Source organism: Mytilus galloprovincialis, chromosome 4, assembly GCF_965363235.1.
Source record: "Mytilus galloprovincialis chromosome 4, xbMytGall1.hap1.1, whole genome shotgun sequence".
NCBI lineage: Eukaryota > Metazoa > Mollusca > Bivalvia > Mytilida > Mytilidae > Mytilus > Mytilus galloprovincialis.
In genome coordinates this window covers 104,125,893-104,147,350 of record NC_134841.1, presented here as the reverse complement: position 1 = coordinate 104,147,350, position 21,458 = coordinate 104,125,893, and the positions used below count along the sequence as shown (strand labels likewise).

Below are 21,458 nucleotides of genomic sequence, written 5' to 3'. Positions count from 1 at the left end.
GGAATTTGAATTGGGGCGCTTATAAACAGCGTAGATAAGATTGAGGGCATACGCTGGACAGACAAACCTGTCAAAGCTTTAGGCATTTATTTTGGTCACGATGGACTTCAATGTGAAAAGTTAAATTAAGAACCCAAAATAGATAACATGAAATCATAAATTAAAACATGGGAAAAAAGAAAATTAACAATGGTTGGGAAAATATTGATCATAAAATCTTTAATATTACCTAAATTTACATTTTTGGCTACTTCGTGCAAAGTTCCAGATATTTACTTGAAAGAAATTGAAAGCTGCTGTTTCAAATATATTTGGGAAGGAAAAAATGACAAAGTAAAAAGAAACACACTTTACCAAAAAGGGGGGTTAAGAATGATCAATTTTGACAGTTATTTTACAGCACTGAAAGCCTCATGGGTCTCTAAATTAACAACAACCAATATGCCGAATTGGAAGATTATTCCTACTGATATTTTAACAATCTTGATAAAATCTTTCTTGTTTTTAACATGAATTTAGATAATATTAAATCAATAGATGGACTTGCAAAAATACCCGATTTTTATTTACAAGTAATTTCAAGTTGGGTTAAAACAGGAGGCGGTTTATTAACATTTTCTAATCACTTTTCTAATATTAAAAAACAGATTATTTGGGGAAATAAATATATTAAATATCGCAACAAATGCTTGTTTTTCCTGAGCTGGGTTAAAAGTGGATTGGTTTATATTAAGGACATATTCGATCGTGAAGGAATTTATCCGAAAGTTTTATTTTTAAAAAGTTAATTAATAAAACAAACTGGATTGCAGAGTTTAAGATGTTAAAATCCTGCATCCCAAAAGAATGGATGCAAGTTTAAAAAAAAGAAAACTCTGTTAAGAGTATAATCAATATATGTAAGGTTAAATTAAGATGGCAAAATAAACAAATTGAAACAAAAGATATCAACAATAAAATACTCTAAAACTTTAGTAGATAAAAAATATACAAAGTCAATTGGTATCAACATTTGGATAAGATATTTAAAATTAGAATACATACCACAGATGTCATTTGTATAAGATTTTATATTTAAAATTTTAAAGGAAAATAAGTTAAAGATTTTCAGATGGAAACTGCTTCAATATATTATTCCTACAAAGCAGCTACTATTAAAGTGGAAAATATCTGAGAAAGATAAATGCAATTTTTGTAAAACAAAAGAAGAAGATATTTGCATTTCTTTATTACATGTTAATTTTTGAAAGATTTTTGGGAGAAAGTACATTATCTTCTAGCAAAAATGAATTTTCAAAACAAGATATTAGAAAAACATATAGTATTTGGATACAAAATATCAGAATAAAGGGTATAACGGTTTTAATTATTTCTTGACAATTATAGGTTTTTGTATTTACAAGTCATACTATGTATCCGAGCAAAAACTGAAATTTTTAGATGTGTATGCTATGTTTATAAAGGATTTACGAGGTTTATGAATGAGAACAAAACAGTATCTCAAAATGTATTTTTCATAAAGTTAAAAAGATTGATATAATTGATGAGAAAAAAAATTATGTTTATATTTTATTATATTCTGTGTATTTTCCTGGATACTCAGAAAGTATTTCACAGGAGTACTTTATTGAAGCTTGGACAATGAAGTAAAGTTGTAACAAGCAATTTGAAGAATAAAGAATATTTATTTGTTGTAAAAAAAAAAAGGAAACTGTCCTCAAAATATAAATGTTGTCATTGTTCAAGTATTTTATGACACCACACAATGGAATACATAGAAATACCAGTCCAGGTTTGTAGAAAAACTTATTTCATAGAGTCATTTTTTGAAATTTATAAGTAATATGAAAAGTAGCAAGGTTAGCTCCTCCTGTAAACCCTTCACTGGTCACACACACTTTTATTAACCATAGTAAGCTATTCAGGTCCTTGGAGTCTCTTGGGGTTTACTTATCTGTGATATGTAATAATCAAATATCAAGATTTTAGTCAATCTAAAGTAAAACTTACCAATTATTAACTTTCACATTCATTTATTTTGTAGACAGTCCTGTAATTATAAGTGGCAGTAAACTTTTGGTCATAGATCCGTTGAGATCAGAAGAAAAAGAAGAAGAATGCAGAGAATTCAAACTAAAAACAGTAGGAAGAAAACATCAACCAGAAACAACACTAGTCTGTTTAATGAATAAGTTTGGCTTTGATACAGATGTTCTCAGAGAAGGCACTTATGAAGGAACAATATTCTGGTTCCCACTTCGCCAAAAACAGTCTAAACTATCACCAACTATTTATTCTGAAGAAAAAGCAGCAAATCTGTTTAAATCCTTTATGAAAAAGTCAACATATAACCTGATGTTTCTGAAAAATTTGGAGAAAATAGAAATTTACAAGGAACAGAATGATCAGCCATACTTTACACTTGAGATAACAGGAACCAATGAAGAAGAATTTTGTAAAGCAAGGAAAATGTTCAAAGATGACTTAAATAATCTAAAGAAAGAGTTACCAAAAAAATCTATAATGTCAAAGTATGAAGCTGTTATCAAGACAAATACCACAGAAGAACATTATGCTGTTGTAAATATGTTAACTGGTGCTGACTACTTGTCCGAGCAGATGAACTATTTAGTTAGTGATTCAAGTCTGCATTATAGTCCTTACACTGGAGTAGCTTATTGTATGAAGTCCAGTATGGGAGAGAAGCCACCAGGACATGTATTTTGTTTCTTACCACTGCCTGTAACAGAAAAGAGTATGTCTGGCCTTCCTGTGCATGTTAATGGCTTCTTTGACCTGGAGCACAACAGACGACATATTAAGGAGGCTGCTGCCAATAGTGAGTCAAAACAAACTGACCAATCATTGATGTGGAATGATGGTATGATTGGGGAGTTACTACCAGAGACCTACTACACCCTCATTGAGATGATGAAGACAAAGTGCATCAAGGGAGGTAACTCTCAAAACATGGTTGATCAGGTTTATGATGCAATTCCGAATCCAGATGCTGTTGAATCTAGCTGGAAATTGATTTTAGACAAATTATACGAAAATATATTGAGTGGACATGTTTTTTTTACCAAACAAGATGGAGGTAGATGGATTGAGTTTTCTGACGCACTATTTGCTATATTTAATCTTATCACAAATGACAATACAAATGACAATCAGATGACTGAGACAACAGTGAAGAAATTACTGTTAGACTGTGATGAGAATTTGGTGGAGGTTCCAGATCATATGATCACTATGCTGAAATATACAGGTCATGAACCACAGTCAGTTACACCACAAATAGTAAGGGAGAAACTGAAAAATTCTGAGTGCTGGAAGACATATCCAAGAGAAGAAAAATTAAGGCTTTTGTCATTTGTTCTGGAAGACTGCAATTATGCAGATTTGAGAAGTTTAGAAATTTTACCATTAAACAATCAAGAGTTTGTTCCCTTTAGTACAGGAACTGATGTGTATGTGATCTGTGATGAGACAGCTAGTCTGTTTCCTGGCTTAGAAGATCAAGTTATATCTAAAAGTTCAGTGACCGAATTTATATGGAACTGTTTGTCCAAGATGGCAGAAAATGGTAATTTTTATAAAAAGCAGACTAGTTCTGTTATGCTTAACTGTCATTTCTTAACGTGTTAAAATAAAATAGCAAAAAATACTAAACTTCAAGAAAATTCAGAAGAGAAAGTCCTTTATCAAAAGACAAAATCAAATGCTCAAACAGGTCAAACGAATGAAAAATTTAACTGTCACATTTCTTACTGGAGAGTGTATTTCCTCATGTAGAAAATAATAAATTAAACCTACCAGTAGTTATATAGCTAGCTAACCTCTCATTTGTAAATAATTCTATTATATTGTGAACTATGTGTCAGGAAAACAAACAGACATTATAAGAAAAATTATTACTATTAATTGGGTACAGCCGTAAACAGTGTGTTAATATAATGTTATTCACTATTAAAGCAACAACTATTTCAGCAAAAAAAGCAAAATGGCATGTAGGCATTCTAAAGACAAATAGATAAAAGAAGATGTAGTATGAGTGCAGAAGAGACAACTCCTCTTCAAAGTCACAATTTGTAAAAGTAAACCATAATAGGGTCCCAAAAATGACTAGTGTAAAAACATTCAAGCAGGACAACCAATGGTCTAATCTATATAAAAAAAAAAGAGAAACACTAATGAACCACATCAACAAAGGGCAATCACTCAACATCAGGTTCCTGAAAGTCCACAAAGATTGCAGATCAGTGTTGCCCATTTATAAGTTCGCTCGTTGTTAGAGTCTTAATATTCTTATTAATGTAAATTTTGTTTTGCATTTCAGGTTTGTTTCAACTAAGATGTTTAACAGATGAATCTTTACCTGGTGTTATTCAGAAAGTTTTTGACATCAATTTTACCAGAAATCAGAATGGCCGCTTTGTTCAAGCATCACAGTCAAACTTTGGTATTGATTGGATTCAGAAAGTGTGGAAAGAAATATCTAATAGAAATTATGATAATCTCTCTTCATTTGAAAGCATACCTGTTATAGTTGTTGGTCCAGGTGATGTTGAAGACATCAACAATATTGCAACTGATGAGAATCTTGTGTTAGAATATGTTAGTTTAAAAGGAAGATATATGCTATCTAAATTTGACAATCATGAACCATTGTCAGCAGCCCTGGAGAAGGTGGTTACCCTAACTGAAGTAGAAGTTTTCCATCCAAACCAAATGATTAAATTTTCACATACAGATGTTATAGGAAAATATATTCAACTTCCAATTATAGATAATATATTAAATTGTTTCAAAATGGCTGCATTATCAAGCAGACGTCAGCAAATTGCTATTGAGATAAACGAGCAATGTTCTGACAATGAAAGGAGAGAATTGGTACAGTTCCTAACAAATCATCATTCAGATATTCCAAGAGAAGCATACCAATTATTACAGAAATTAGATTTATTCTGTGAACATGACAATGTATCAGAGGCTGAGATGGTATCTTTGGAAGAAAACAAATTCATACTGAAAGACTTTATGTATCCTGAAGGTATGAGATATCCCAGAAAATACCTGGAAAATGAACATGCAGAATTGGCTAAAATTCTTGGAGCAACTGATGTAGAAGAAATTGAATGTGTTGACCAAACACTTATTTTAATGTTAGAAAACAGTATCAAGTATTCTGTTGAAGATAACACACGATTGATGATATACCTACAGGATAGACCACCAAAGGTTTTGAACAATGTTCTTGAGAAAGCAAAGTCTTTGAAGTTTATGCCATCTGGAGATGGAACTCTCTTCTCTGTAAATAACTTGTTCGATCCAACATCAAGCTTCCTAAAGAACTTGCTTTATGGCGAGGAAGGCGTATTTCCAAATGAAAACTTTATACAAGAAAATGGATTAAATCAATCATTTTTGCAAAAATTGGGACTAAAAACTGAAGATAACATTTCTTCAAAAGATTTAGTCCAGGTAGCAACCAGAATACAAGTACTTGCAAATGGATTGGATGAAAAAAAGAACATTAAAGCTGAAAGTTTAATTTCATACTTGAAGACGCATGAAGACATATCAAGTAACAAGGCATTGCAACAGATAAAGGGTATACAATGGGTTCCTATTGATCACGAAAAACCTGACGACTATCCTCACGGACTTGGATGGTATGGCAGTAAAACATTCTGTTCTCCTGATGAAGTTAAAAGCATGCAATTCAAAAACTTAATTGGAACAGTTTGTCCATTGGTACGAGTAGATTTGTTTTCAAAACAGGTTACTGCTTGTTATAAGTGGTGTGAACAACCAGAGGAAAATGATGTTATTGAACATTACAGAAATGTTATTAACTCTTATGAGAGGAGACAGAACTCTGAATATCTACATATAACCAAGCATATTATCGGTTACCTCTTTAAACTATGGGAAGCAGGTAGTTTGAATGATGAATCCATTAAGAATCTTATGGAAATGGGGTGTATTCCAACAAACAGTCAAGGTTTCAAGTCTGCTCAGATTGTTGTTCATGAGATGGGAAATAAACACATCAATTACATTCTAGAACCATACATCTTTGAACTAGCCAGAGATGTTGCAGACTTCAGCAAACTATTTATTAAACTTGGAATGAAGGGAGATGTAGATTTCCATGTGTTAAAGTCACTGCTGCAGCGAATTTCTGAGAAATATATGTCAGAAGAAGAGACACCAGCAGACAAAAATGAACTTGAAAAAGACCGAACATTAACATATAATATTTTGAAATCAATTGTTGCCATGGAGATAAATAACTCAGAACTGTCAGAGATATTGATCCCAATTAATTCATCTAGGGAAGATTGTATTGTATTTGAAAAAGTAGAAAATTGTACTTATACATCAGGGAAAAGTCCATTTTCAACGGCATTATTTCTAGAGGATGACAATGATGATGAGGAAAAAATCATATATGTTCATCCATCTATAAATGAATTAGCATCAAAACTTGGTGTAGCTTCTGTCACAAAGCGATTCATTCGCACCCAGAATACAGGAGTGTTAGCATGGGGACAAGAGGAGAAATTGACAACAAGGATTTCAGGACTTCTAGATAGTTATACGGATGGTCTTGCAGTTCCTAAGGAGCTAGTACAAAATGCTGATGATGCTGGGGCCACCAAGGTATGCTTCTTTTATGATGAAAGAGAGAACGTAGAATGGAGAAATGGACTTTTTGATCAAGGAATGGCTGAATGTCAGGGACCTGCTTTATGGGTGTATAATGATGCTATATTTGAAGAAAAGGACTTCAAAAATATCATAGAACTTGGTGGGAAAACAAAAATTTTGGATACAGAAAAGATTGGCAAATTTGGACTTGGATTTTGTTCAGTATATAATGTTACTGATGTGCCAAGCTTTGTGAGCAAGAACACATTAGTAATTCTGGACCCCCATTTACATCACCTTGGTGAAGCTGCCATTGGAACAAATCCTGGTTTGAAAGTACCACTAACCAAAAGTTATAGGAAAAACTTGTCTAACCAGTTCAAGCCATACAATGGTATTTTTGGATGCGACCTGGAGCCAAACAACAAAGATGACTATAACAATACTTTGTTTCGTTTACCTTTGAGAACACAGAAACAGGCATCAGAAAGTGAGATAAAAAATCTGCAGTATACAAAGAGAGAAGTTGTTGAGCTTTTGCAAAAGTTTTTGGATTCAGCTGCAAATTTACTTTTGTTTACTCAGAATGTCAAGGAAATTTGTGTATATCATTTAGATTCAAAAGGTCTCAATCCTGACAATGATATGAAACTTTTATTCAAATCATGGAAAGAAAAAACTGAATTGACACCCAAAGAACATGGATTCAACATACTAAAAACAATAAAAGCAGCCATGAAGGAAGAAGAGTATAAAGAAATCAATTTCCCAGTGCAAGTTGTTGATATTGGCATTGAAGTGAGTGAGTCAGCACATTTACTATCGAATGAGTTTCAGACCTTCAAGAAAGTTCAGTCATGGATTATTTCCTGGGGAACAGGGATTCGTTCATTTGAATTAGCATATAGATTAAAATCTCAAGGTGCTGTTCCTATTGGCAGTGTTGCTGTTCCAATAGAAAGATTTGGAAATGAAATCATATCTTTTGTTGATTTGAAGGATCTTCCTGGAAAAGGATTTTATAAAGAAAGTCGTATTTTCTGCTTTTTGCCTATGCCCATGGAAACCCAACTGCCAGTACATATAAATGGTCATTTCATGGTGGAACAAGATAGAAAAAGTATTACACGATTTAATAAGGATGACAAAACAAATGAAAGTAGCAAGTGGAATGATAATATGCTAGGTGATGTAATACAAAGTGCTTATATCAATCTGATGACATCTGTAGCCAGCAGGGTTGAAGACAAAATACTACAGAAAGAATACTGGTTGCTATGGCCAAATATGGTTGATACTTCTATTCATGATACAAATCAGTTAGTGATTTCATTTTACCAGAGTATTTTACAACAAGATTTTCAAGTATTTTATAGGAAAAGTGACAAATCAACTGCAGTGAGGAGTTCAGTCAGCAATTCTATATTCTTGGATCCAAAATTCAGAGAGAGTCCAAATGGTCAAATTGCATACGACTGTATGTTAGAATTCCAGGATGATGAAACCAATGTAATGGATATGCCATTGCATGTCTTTAATAATTTTGGAGAGATGTGTAAGAACGATTTTAACATACTTCAAAATAGAATAATCTCAAAAGACATTTTTTTCCAACAGTATTTTTTCCCTTACATGAAAGAGAAATATTGGCACAAAGATGGAATGTCAGCAAAGAGAGACAAACTTTTGACTGAAGCACTTATGGAGCCCTCGTTACATGATCTTGTGAAGATTAAAGAATGCATTCCAGTAAAACCATCAGTGAATGGAATTTTGAGACGTCCCCAGGATTTAGCCAAAGAGATTGGAATTGTTGGTGACATGTTTGACGAAAGTGATTATAGATTTGTAACACCTACATTTGAAGAGTATAGTGATGTTTTGGTAAAGTTGGGAATGATGGAAAAAAGTATTACTTCCCCTCTGTTGACAGATAGAGCAAATTCTGTGAGAAGTTTAACATCTGGTCTGGCTTTCAAAAGATCAAAAGCAATTGTTAGTTACCTGTTAAATAATTCAGATAAACACATGGATGTGAAAGAAAAACTACAGACAATTCAGTTTCTTCCTGTAATGCGTAAACCAACTGTTTGGTATTTACCCTGGAAGGCTGAAGATATGAAACTACATGACACTTTCTTGTCACCATCTGAGATGTTTAGTCCAATGGACAGAAATGTAGTTGGATCTGTTGGTTACATTTTAGATTCTATGAATGGTCTTTTACAAGGAAATGTTCTACAATTTATTGATGCAAAGAAAGTAACAATTGATGATGCGATTATACAACTGGAAATACTTGGAGAGGCGGATTTGGAATTCTCTGTGAATTTAAGAGAGATTTGTGCTAGCATGTACAGTAAATTGGACAGCCTGTTGCCAGAAAATGAACAACACCAACAAACTGTGGAAAGGTTCAAAGCATTAAAGTTCAAAAAAGTAGTTTGTTTAAAGTCCGAGGTCATGAAACCAGATCAGCTGGCATACAATTTGAAAGGAGATTGTTCTCCATATCTTTACAAGGTGAATTCAAATGAATATCCAAGACTTTGGGGACATTTGGGAATTCCAGAATATTTTGACTCGGACAAGTTTATATCTGTTTTACAACAGAAAAAAATGGAGGTAAAGGAATTGAAATTATCAAAGAATGAAGTTAAATGTATTGTGAACATTTTAGATAATCTGCGATCAGCATTAGAATATCAGAACATATTTCTAACACCAGAGGACAAGAAAACAGTGTTCGTACCAGATAATGAATGTTATCTACGCCCATTATCTGAGATATGCTTTGATGACAAATATCCAGTATTTCTTCGTGGAAGTAAAGATATACATATCATTCATTCAAAAGTCAGGTCAAATGTCATAGACCGTTTGGAAGTACCATCAAAACGTCAATTTCATCTATCACGTTTTTCAAGTGGCATACCATTTGGGCAGAAGGAAAAGCTTGTTACCCGCCTAAGAGGAATAATTTCAGCCTATCCACGTGATCATTCTGTACTCAATGAAATGCTGCAAAATGCCGATGATGCAGGTGCAAGTGAAATACATTTTGTATTAGATCTGCGGGATCATCCAACTGATAAAATATTCGATGAAAAATGGGCACCACTTCAAGGACCTGCTATATGTGTCTTCAATGACTCGTGCTTTTCAGAAGACGATTTGAAAGGCATTCAAAACTTAGGAGAAGGAAGTAAAGGAGATGATCCATTGAAAACTGGACAGTTTGGTATAGGATTTAATGCTGTTTATCATCTGACTGATGTACCCTCCTTTTTGACTCGTGGATCTGCAACACCAAATGGTGGCACTTACTGTGTTTTTGACCCACTCTGTTCCTATGTACCAGTAGCTGAACCAGACACACCTGGAATGCAAATTGAAGACCTTAAAATAATTGAAGAAAGCTATGGTGACATTTTTCATACATATTTGCAAAAGGAGATGTTTGCAGAAACAGGGACATGGTTCCGTTTACCATTGAGAACAGTAAAGATGACTGAAAGTGACTGCCCGTATATTTCAAAGGACCCTTCGGATATTGAGTCTGTTGAAAAAATGTTTTCAGAAATGGAATTAAATATGGAGCAAAGTCTTTTATTTTTGGCTAATGTTAAGAAAATCAGTATCTCTCGCATAAGACGAAATGGTACCTGGCTACCAGGCAGGTCAAGTGTAAAACTTAGCTTGTCAGAAAACAACGAAGAAAGAAGAGTAGAATTTCTTTCAAAGATGAAAGAAGAATTTAAAATGCTAAAAGCTGGGGAGAAACAATTAAACAAAATTAAGTTTAGCGAAGTGAGATATGAAGTCAGTATAACAAATGGATACCAGCATAATACATGGCTCATAGCTCAAGTATTTGGATTCCCTGAACCTACAAAAGTACCACAGAGACTGGTGTCTGATTTTGCTGAAGGTCGAATCGGACTATTACCCAGAAGTGGAACCGCAATCAGCAAATCTGTAAATTTGGAATTTAAAGGTAAAGCATTTTGTTTCTTACCATTGCCTATTGAAACAGGATTACCAGCATATGTGAACGGTCATTTTGCCTTGGATCAGAATCGAAGTAATATTTTTGGTGGAACTCACAAGGAAGATATCCGTTACATTTGGAATAGATGCTTGATACAACAATCTGTATCGCATTCATATGCCAGTTGTTTGGAGTATTTCAGGGATGTTTATCTGAAAGGTTATAGTCCTGATACACTGGAAACATATTTTAGGAAATTCCCAATCTTTCAATATACTTTAGAAGGTTTTTGGAGACTTTTGACTTTCGAAATATATAGCAGCATTGTTAAACGTGAACTAGCCCTATTTCCGATTTGTCCTTCATTCATGCTACATGATTGTACAGAACATTCATATGAGGAGAAAAATCAACACAGCTTTTGTGAAATATTTAGGTGGACAGCAATTAAAACAAACGGAGAATCATTCAGTGCAGTGTTTGATGAATTGCACAATTATTATGAAGACAAGTATGTACAACCTCATTTCAGTATTCCAAGTACCTCATTGTTTCCAAAAAGTACATTAAGAACATGCACATTCAACAAAGAACAAGAACTGCGTCTTATCTTGATTAATCTTGGAATGAAACTAGTTTGTACACCAGCATATGTATATGAGAGCATTGAAAGCGCGTGCACTTATACACAGGAACACAACACAACAGAGGATGAAGTCTGCATGGTCGATGGAAGTGATGAGAATTGCATTTGTCCATGCAGAGTAAGCCCAAAAAGAACTCTGCAGTTTTTGAAGTCATGGAATACAAATGCAACAGATAAATGTCTAATAGACTCTTTGCCTAGACCAGTATTCGAAACAGCATTCAACAGTGTTCACAAACTTTTGTGTGTTCTTCGTTTTTGCCAGAAGTATGAAGATTTGAAAATAGAAAACCTATCAAGTACACCTCTTCTTGTATCTAATGACTCTGTTATACACACTTTAGGAACAAATAACCAAACAGTTCTTTCATCTTTTTGCAACCTATTTCCAAAGTCAAATAACATTTTTGTTCACAAAAACGAAGTTTCATACCTTAGAGGATTCAAGGATAACTTCAAACATTTGACTACAGAACTTTTACTTGAACTGCTTCCAATATCAGTAGATGCATCAGTCTTTAAAGTAAAAGGACCAATAAATTGGTCAAATGAGGGGTTTCTAGATGACACATGGATGAGAGGATTTTGGAAGTGTTTGAATGACTTTACAGATGTAAGTAACCAATTAAGAGAATGGTGCCTTTTCCCTTGTGTTTTGGAAGATGAAAGCTTGAGGCTTGTTTCATTTGAAATGGCATTTACAGTTTTGGATTTGAGTAGTTTTGGACGTGACAAAATAGGATTAACATTTTCCTTCAGTCAGGATTCAACTTTGAAGAATGTCTTAACAAAACTTGGATTGCCTTGCCCTGCTAACCACACATTAAATTCAAAGCACACCCGTGATTTAGTAGCAACGGAACAACAACCTGATAAAGTTGTAAAATGCTTGTTTTTTCATAGAGATATGAGCAAGTGGCATCTTCTTACAAAACATGATTGCAACAAAATTCTTACATTCTTTAATGAGAATGTGGACAGATTTGAGATGCCAGAAAAGCAGAAGTTAAAAGGTTTACCTTTATTCACAACATTGACAGGTGATTTGAAAGCATTAAATGAGACATCTACTATCCTTGTGGTGAAATGTGAAAACTTGTCTGTGCATGATGGCTTGGCAGAACTGTCTAGAAAAACAAATACAATACTATTAAAGCACAATGCTTACCATGAACAGTTGTATTCAACCTTAGGTTGTAGATTATGTTACCCAACTGACCAGTTATACAGACATCCACTTCTTTTATTATATACCACATTTATCTTTCCAAACTTTGCAAATATGGAGAGGAAAGATCATTTGAAACATCTTGAATTTGTGAGAGATGAATTGATGAACTATGATGAAATTCAGTCCTCATTAAGTGAACTAGTATTCATTCCAGCAGCAGAAACTGGCATCTTGAAGAAAGCAAATTGTTTTTACAGCCCACACAATACTGTATGTGCTAAACTATGTGATCAGTCCGAATTGCCTCCTGTGCCATTTTGTGAATATGATTGGAAAATATTTATGGAAACCGCAGGAATGAAAAGTGTTGTCACAAATGACTTATTCTTGAGATTTGCTAGACAAATTCAACAAAATGGAAAAAATGGTGAGTCAGAGGATCAGGCAAAGGAACTGATAAAGCATCTTTTTCAACGCAGTGAACTTACAAATGAAACTTCCTTCATGAGAGAAATTAGTAGGATTAATTTCATTACACCATATATTGTACCAGATAAATATAGTTTGATCAGTGCTCAAAATTCCACAGATAAGCTTATTTCATTCCAAGAAGGTGTTCAACACAAATATTTCAAGTTAGCATGGACAACAGAGAGTATCTTACCAGGATATGCAGTTCCTAATGATGAAAAACTAAAGAAAGAGTTAAATATCAAAGATAAACCAAGTATTGATTGTGTTGTATCACATGTTCACAAGGTATGCTACTCATTACAACATCATCCAAAGACTCAAGAGGAGCATACACAGCTGATGACAACATTTTATGAATATTTGGAAAAAAATATTTCAGATGCTGAAATGAGACAATTGAAAATTAGATTCTCAGCATCACCCATAATATATATTATAGAACATAACAAATTTGTTGAGGCAAAACTTGTGGTTATTGATCTACCCAAGTCTTCTGAAATTATACCATATCTACTAAAAGCGTCAACACACTTTGGACAATATTTTCCACTTTTTAAGAAACTTGGCACTTCAGAAAACATCTCAATAGAGCATTACTGTAGAGTTCTTGCAGCAATAAAATCCAAGGCAAAGGAGTCAAAAATTGTTATTCTTGACGAGCTGAAACAAATAGAGAAGGCTACTCTCGGTGTTTTAGAATGCCTCTTACGGAAGGATAAATTTGATTTATTGGTGGAAAACGAAACGGTTCTTTATATATTTAACAACAACAGTACGCTAAAACCTTCTGACCAGCTGGTTATAATTGATAATCATAGATTAAAGAGGCGTCTTAGAGACCAGACTGTTATAGACTTTATATGTGATTGGACAACATTGAAAACACACAGCAAACATTTTGATCCTGATTACCTGCTTTGCACCTTGCCATTCTCTATGCGTCCACAATTACTTTCTGATATAGTTTCGGAAGAGCTGTTGAATTCATCAAATACAGTCCAAAGTGAGATGGCTGAAAAATTACAATTATTTATATCTGGGGAAATAATGAAGTATATTGTATCCCGACTAGCGAAAACACACCAGAAATTATCTGGTGCAAAACTGGAAGACAGTGAATTGCAAGAAATACTAACAAGGCTTAGATCTTTTCGTGTGTTAGCATTGCCAGAATTGCAAACCTCACTTGTATACAAAGGAGTGCAAATGAACGGTAGCATTGTACACAAACGATTATACTTTGATAATGGAAACCATATCATGTATATCAAAAATGAAATGTTCTTAACTTCAGAATGGATGTCAAAGAATGGTTCCGATATAGCCGGAATTATTTCTTGTATTTGCAAAGACAAGGTTAAAATTCGTGATATTCAAACAAGCCTTGCCTATTTTGATTCTTGTTTTGACACCATAAATGAATTTCTTAATGAATATGGAGCAGTTGATATTGATTTTAAGTTTGAAGATACATCTTGGTATCCTGCACCAGGAAAAGGATTAGAGCAGAGTTTGGTTGACTTTCTAATAGCTGACTTCGAAGCCTTTGAGGATGGTGAAACTGTTGTATATGAACATTATGATAACAGTGGAGACTCGAACAATGAAAGTGTACATGTTTACATATATGCAAAAGTCGTTAAAAGAGTTTCAGATGAAAATGAAAGATTTCCTATCTATCTCATAAATGTTGGTGAAGGTCAGGAAATAGAGGCAAGATCACACAGACTATATAAAATGGTAAGGCCGTCTGATTCAACATCATCTGAACTTGAGGTTTATACTGATGGCAATAGATCATACAAAAATGAAAAACTTGGCGAAATATTCCAACTGGTTGAAGAAACCCTTGTAGATGCGTGGAAGCTTGGGCAAGATGATTTCAAAAGAGTAGTCAGGAGACTGATTAGACGTTGGCATCCAGATAAAAATCAAAACTCGAGCTTTTGTACTGAAGTGTTCAAACATATAAGAGAATTTGTCAAGAAATTACAGGATGGAGACATTGACGCATCCAAAATAGATACATACAGAGAACGTGGAGGACAATATTGGCAGGGATACAAGGAAAGAGCATCAAATGGAACAACAAATAAATGTTACACTTTTGACATGGATGGATTTGCAGATGATATAATTAGTGGATATAAGCGACGAAATACAAACAGACAGCGTTATACAAATAATTACCAGTATGTGGCAGATCCTCAGCCTCATATGGGTAGAGTTTGGATTCAGCAAGCTAAATATGACATAAACGCTGCCATTTCAGCCTTGGAGTTTGTCAAAGAGAAATCCTACAATTGGATCATTGTCCAGAGTCAACAGGTAAGAAAATAAGCTCAGAAAAATATAACTCTGATATATAACTTCTTGGTGAATATAATAAGATTCAGTTTGTCAACACACATTTAATTGACATTTTTAGAGGTATAAAAACACTTCTCAAAATTGATTGAAATTGTATTACTTAAAGGAGATTGACTTTTTGTTTTTATTGTGGTAGACATTAGTTATTATTAAAAAAAAGCCCTATTTGAATGAAAAATAATAGTCACTATAAGGCAAAAACAATATGGTTAGATATATTGATTTATTAATATCAGCTAGTCTCTTATTTAACACCGAAGTCCCTATTTCATTCCTATCCATCTTATCTTGTAATCTAAAACAACTAGGTCAAAATGAGCATTAAAAAAAGAGTGAAGGGCTACGTTCAAAACTCGTGTCAAGTTAACTTGATATTGCCATGGCAAAAAAAGGAATACTATGAAACGTTCATAAAAAACTAATGACTGAGCACCACAAACTGTTGGTGGTATCAGGAACTATGATAGGGTAAACTGACGAGGCTCTATATTTTGTTTATTGTAAGTGATTAAACTTCGATTTTTGTTCATTGAATTGCTTCCTTTTTTGTCGCAGAAAGCTCGACATAGGGCTAGTGATCCGGCAGCTAGTTTAGCCAACTTCTTAAAAGCTTTATATTTTAGAAGGTGGAAGACCTGGATGCTGCATACTTTGTATAGGTATGCTTCATGTTACGAAGTTTCCGTCAGTCACATGTCCAATGTCCTTGACCTCATTTTCATGGTTCAGTGACTACTTGAAAAAAAAAGTTCAGATTTTTTGTAATGTTAAATTCTCTCTTATAAGTAATAGGATAACTATATTTGGTATGTGCGTACCTTGCAAGGTCCTCTTGCCCGTCAGATAGTTTTCACTTAACATCGACCTCATTTCATGGATCAGTGAACAGGGTTAAGTTTTGGTGGTCAAGTCCATATCTGAGTGTATGGAATGGTTGTATGGTGTACAGGATTACCTGGCAGGTGTAATATGACCTTGACCTCAGTTTCATGGTTCAGTGGTCAAAGTTAAGTTTTTGAGTTTTTGCCTTTTTTTCTAATACTATATGCAATAGGTCAACTATATTTTTTACGGTTCATTGCTCAGTGTTAAGCTTTTGTGTTTTGGTCTGTTTTTCTTATAACTGATAAGCAATAAGTCAATTTTATTTGTTGTATGGAAGAATTGTTAGCTGTACATGCCTACCTGGCATGGTTCATCTGACCTTGACCTCATGTTCATTGTTCAAAGGTCAATGTTTAGTTTTCTTGGTTTATGTTAAGTTTATGTGACAGTTGTAATAAAGCTTTATTATCAGGACTATCATCATAATATCAATGATTAGTAAAGAAGGCGAGACATTTCAGTGTGTGCACTCTTGTTCTAATACTATGTGCAATAGGTTAACTATATTTGGTGTTTTGAATTGTTTTATGATCTATATGTCAGTCTTGCAGGGTTAATTTGACCTTGACCCCATTTTCACGGTTCATTGCTCAGTGTTAAGTTTTTGTGATTTGGTCTGTTTTTCGTAAATTATAAGCAATAGGTCAACTGTATTTGTTGTATTGAAGAATTGTTAGCTGTTTATGCCTACCTGGCATGGTTCATCTGACCTTGACCTCATTTTCATGGTTCATTGCTCAATGTTTAGTGTTCGTAGTTAATTTTAAGTTTATGTGACAGTGGTAATAAAGCTTTATACTCAGGACTATCAACATAATATCAATGATAAGTAAAGAAGGCGAGACATTTCAGCGTGTGCACTCTTGTGGTCTTTTATTTCTAATACTATATGCAATAGGTCAACTGTATTTGTTTTATGGAAGAATTGTTAACTGTACATGTCTGTCATGCATGGTTCATCTGACCTTGACCTCATTTTGATGGTTCATTGATCAATGTTTACTTTTATTGGTTAATGTTAAGTTTATGTGACAGTTGAAATAAAGTTTTATATTTAGAACTTTCATTATGATATCAATGATGAGTAATGAAGGCGAGACATTTTAGCGTGTGCACTCTTGTTTGCTTTTATTAAACACATGGTGTGCATAATAAAATCATATATTCTTTTTTTTTAATAATAGGCAGCTGAAAAGGCTTTGAAAGCAGTTCAAGTTTCAAAAGATGCAAACAGGGTCAGCAATGACCATTCTTTGATGTTACCTGTTGTGTGGGGAAATGCAGACTTAACACAACTAGTGGCTAAACTACAGAATAAAATTGTAAATTATTCCAGACTACGTTATCCAAGGCTTCTTGAGTTTCCAAAGACTCCAGCAGAACTATATACACAGGAAGATGCAGAAGAAAGTGTAGAACTTGCTAACAAAATAGTTAATATAGTAGATGACAATTATTTTCAGTGATTTTGTAACCTTGTTACTTGATTTTGTTAGATTTTAAACATGTACAGTCATTGTTTTATTGATTTTCATCTAGTTGTTTATTTTTTTTCATGATCACATACATAATCACTTTTGCTATGACCACTTTTTGTTGTGGCTGTAAACAATGATACAGGTGTGATTTTTGATTTTGCACAAATTGTCTGTTTGAAATTTTTTGTGACAAACATGACCAAATTGGTAAAAAATAGAACATAGTGTTGTTTTATATTGAAAACTGTTACAGATAAATAGAAACTTTATACAAAAATGATCTGCAGAATAAGTAAGATCCATAAATATGCCAACTTGTCTGTAAACTCTTACTTTCACTCATCAGTGGCCATTGTTATTGATACAGGTGAACGACACAAGCTCTTCAGAGCCTGGTAGTTTTCTGATCTTATAGTCTTACATTAACTCAGTTATGGAATTATTCTTGTTGCAAAATTCAAAATAACTGTGATCCATGGTCTTGGTTTATTAGATTTCTAATTTTAGTTTTGGTTTGAAATAATTATTGTTACAAAAGGGATAAGTGTGTTTTAAGTATTTATTGATATTAATATTGCAAATGTATTAAAAGTATCCTCACATGACACACTTTACAGACAATAAGTGTAAACATAAATGTTGAGAAAAATAAAACTGAACAGCCTATTCTACCATCAACTAATACTTAACAAAGTTTGCTTATAATGATTACTGTATATAAATTATAAGTAATAATTCATTTGTCCAAAGTTAACTTGCTTTTATGACATTAGTCCTCAGTGCATTAGAATAATTACAATTTTAGAATAATACTTGAAATTAATTTTAAACATTTTTATCAGATATGCAAAATTGAAATACTACAAGACTAACCAAAATATAAAAATTATAAGCTTGTTATTCTAAGATTCTGTTTGTTTTATCTTTATAAAAGCCTTCAGGGATAATTGAATAAATGCATTTTTGCAAAACGTTTATTCCTTATGGAAACTAAGTTTCCTATATATATACTCCTATATAGACCAGGGACATACCAATGTTGTAATAAATGTAAGTCATATTGATTTCAGTGACCAACTGTTGACTGCTTCTGCTTTTTCTTTCGTTATTTGTAATTTATGATGTAAGCTGTGTCCCATAGATAAGTGCAAGTATGCATGTCTACTTATAAGTCTTTGATTGATTTTTGATTGATTTTTGAAATAGAAGATTGATTTTGGTCTGTTATGTAGGGTTCTTATAAAAACTCAATTTTCAAACAGTTGCAGACTTTCAGTACAATTTTTTTTCAACCCGAAATAGATTAACAATTGTATTGATATTGATTTGCATTAGATCGATTTTTATCCGACACAGCTCAAATAAGGTTTTTATACACCCGTTTACAGGATGTATTATGGTTTATCTCTGTCCGTCAACACATTGGACAGTAACTCATAAACGTTGAACCAATTTTTGTAAAAGTTTGGTGGATTGTTTATATCTGTTGACATTAGTTCCCTTTCCTTTTTTGTAAATTTCAGATTTTAAAGTTTCTGAGTGATTTTTTTTTTATCATTTAAAAGGGAGGATTTTCCATTTTTCAGACAATAACTCAAAAACACTTTCACCAATTTGCAAGTAACTTTTTTTGAATAGTTACTATCTATTGACATGAGATCCCTTTCAATTGTTAATTTTAAATTTTGTGTTTCCGAGTCCTGGGGTTTTATTCATTAAAAACAGTGATTTTCCAGTTTTTGAACAGTAACTCATAACTGTTTTCAGCAGTTTTCATGAAACTTTGTTTATATCTATTGATGTTAGCTTCCTTTCGATTTTTATAAAATTTATATTTTACTTATTGGAGTAATGATTGTGATTTTATTCATAAAAAAAGGGTGATTTTCTAGTTTTCTGACAATGCTTTGAGCAGTTATCATGAATCTTTGGTGACTGGTTTATATTTATTAAGATAACCTCCTTTTACTTTTTTTAATGAATTTCTGATATGACATTAAAAGGCTATTGTACCTTATTCTTTTAAAAAGCAATGGGTGTATCATGAGCTAAAGGTGCAGCTGTTCATTTTTTTTCTTTAATTTTATTACTTTGGTATTGGGTAATGATGGTCTCAGGAAGACCTGAAAGTTTTTATTTAATTGATTATTTCCATGTTTATACTATTTTATTGATTCGATTATTGCACACGAATGTTTGTTTTGTATTGAGTGGAAAATAAACAATCCATATGTTACAGGTTTATTTGAAGATATATTGTTTGTTCTATATAGTGATTATTTTGCTTTTTATGATCCCCACCGTAGCTGTGGGGCATAAAGTTTTACTCTTGTCCGTCTGTATGTACATCATGTACGTCCCACCCAAACTTGGTTTCATCTGTTCTCTAAATTTTTTGCCTCAACCAAATGTTATGAAACTTATACACAATGCTTATTATCAGAAAACAGAACAAATTTGAATTTTCGTGGTGTCACTTTAATTGTTCTAGAGATATGCCCCTAAATAAATTTATATGAAAACAATAAAAGAAAAATTGCCTTTTAGGTTTCCATTTTCTAACTTCCAAATGTTTTCAAACTTGTACACAATTCTTATTACCACAAAACTCAAATCAAGTAGACTGTCAAATTTGGGTAGAGTCACTTTTACTGATCTTCAATTATGTTCATTCATAACTATAATTTATGATATGCAGAAAGGGGGTATCATCTGTGTCCCAATGACACATTTCCCATTTATCTGTTAATGCTTCCTGAAAAATTGCTAAACATTTCTGGTAACATCAACTTTATATTTTGTACACATAACAAGGTTTTCTGAAATTTGGTAAACTTTACATATAAGTCAGCTTTACGGACCCAGCTTTACCGTGTGATGCTATTTCAGATTCATCACATTTATAATGTAAAGTTTATGATATACACATGCAGATGTAGAAAACTTCAAGCTTAAAAGCTTGATGCGGAAGATCAATGTTATTTAGTTGCACCATATTACCATATTAATCAATTACATAGAAGAGACTTCTGTGGGCTTTTTTTTTATACACATTTAAAAGATGTGGTAGTATTGCCAGTGCGACAACTACATGTACTTAACAGAGACCAACTGACGAAGAAATTAACATTTATATGTCAACGTAAACCCTTCGACGATAAGCAAACCTAATACTGTATAGTAAACTATAAACAAATGTCACCAATGAATTACAGTCACTTGACTGATGATACTTTTATGAAAAATATATGAAAATATTTTTGCAACGTCAAACCAGTAAAATTTATTCCTAGACAATATACAATTAAGGTGGTGTATAAAAGTGTAAACTATAAACAAAACAACAACATGACAGACAGCAATCAATCATAAGCACTGAATTACAGACTCCGTTTTTGTCCAGCCTGCAACTTTTGTTGCAGAAAGCTCGACATAGGGATAGTGATCCGGTGGCGGCTACAGCGGGGACGATGTTAGCTCACTTCTTAAAAACTATATATTTTAGAAGGTGGAAGACCTGATTGCTTCATATTTTGTATATAGATGCCTCATGTTACGAAGTTTCCGTCAGTCACATGTCCATTGTCCTTGACCTCATTTTTATGGTTCAGTAACCACTTGAAAAAAAAGTTCAGATTTTTTGTAATGTTAAATTCTCTCTTACTATAAGTAATAGGATAACTATATTTGGTATGTGCGTACCTTGCAAGGTCCTCATGCCTGTCAGACAGTTTTCACTTGACCTCGACCTCATTTCATGGATCAGTGAACAAGGTTAAGTTTTGG

At 33.1% G+C, this 21,458-nt stretch overlaps 1 protein-coding gene across 3 annotated transcripts in view; it reads left to right on the top strand.

The window, feature by feature from the left end:
• LOC143073715 (sacsin-like) overlaps window positions 1-17,809 on the top strand; it is a 48,964-nt gene extending 31,155 nt beyond the window's left edge. For all 3 annotated transcript variants that reach the window (XM_076249479.1, XM_076249477.1, XM_076249478.1), the window contains 3 exons: window positions 2,045-3,586; window positions 4,340-15,267; window positions 17,379-17,809. In XM_076249479.1, coding sequence (XP_076105594.1) covers window positions 2,045-3,586; window positions 4,340-15,267; window positions 17,379-17,660 — 12,752 coding nt within the window. In that variant the 3' untranslated portion in view covers window positions 17,661-17,809. The remainder of the gene's footprint in view (window positions 1-2,044; window positions 3,587-4,339; window positions 15,268-17,378) is intronic.
• The last annotated feature ends 3,649 nt before the right edge of the window (window positions 17,810-21,458 follow it).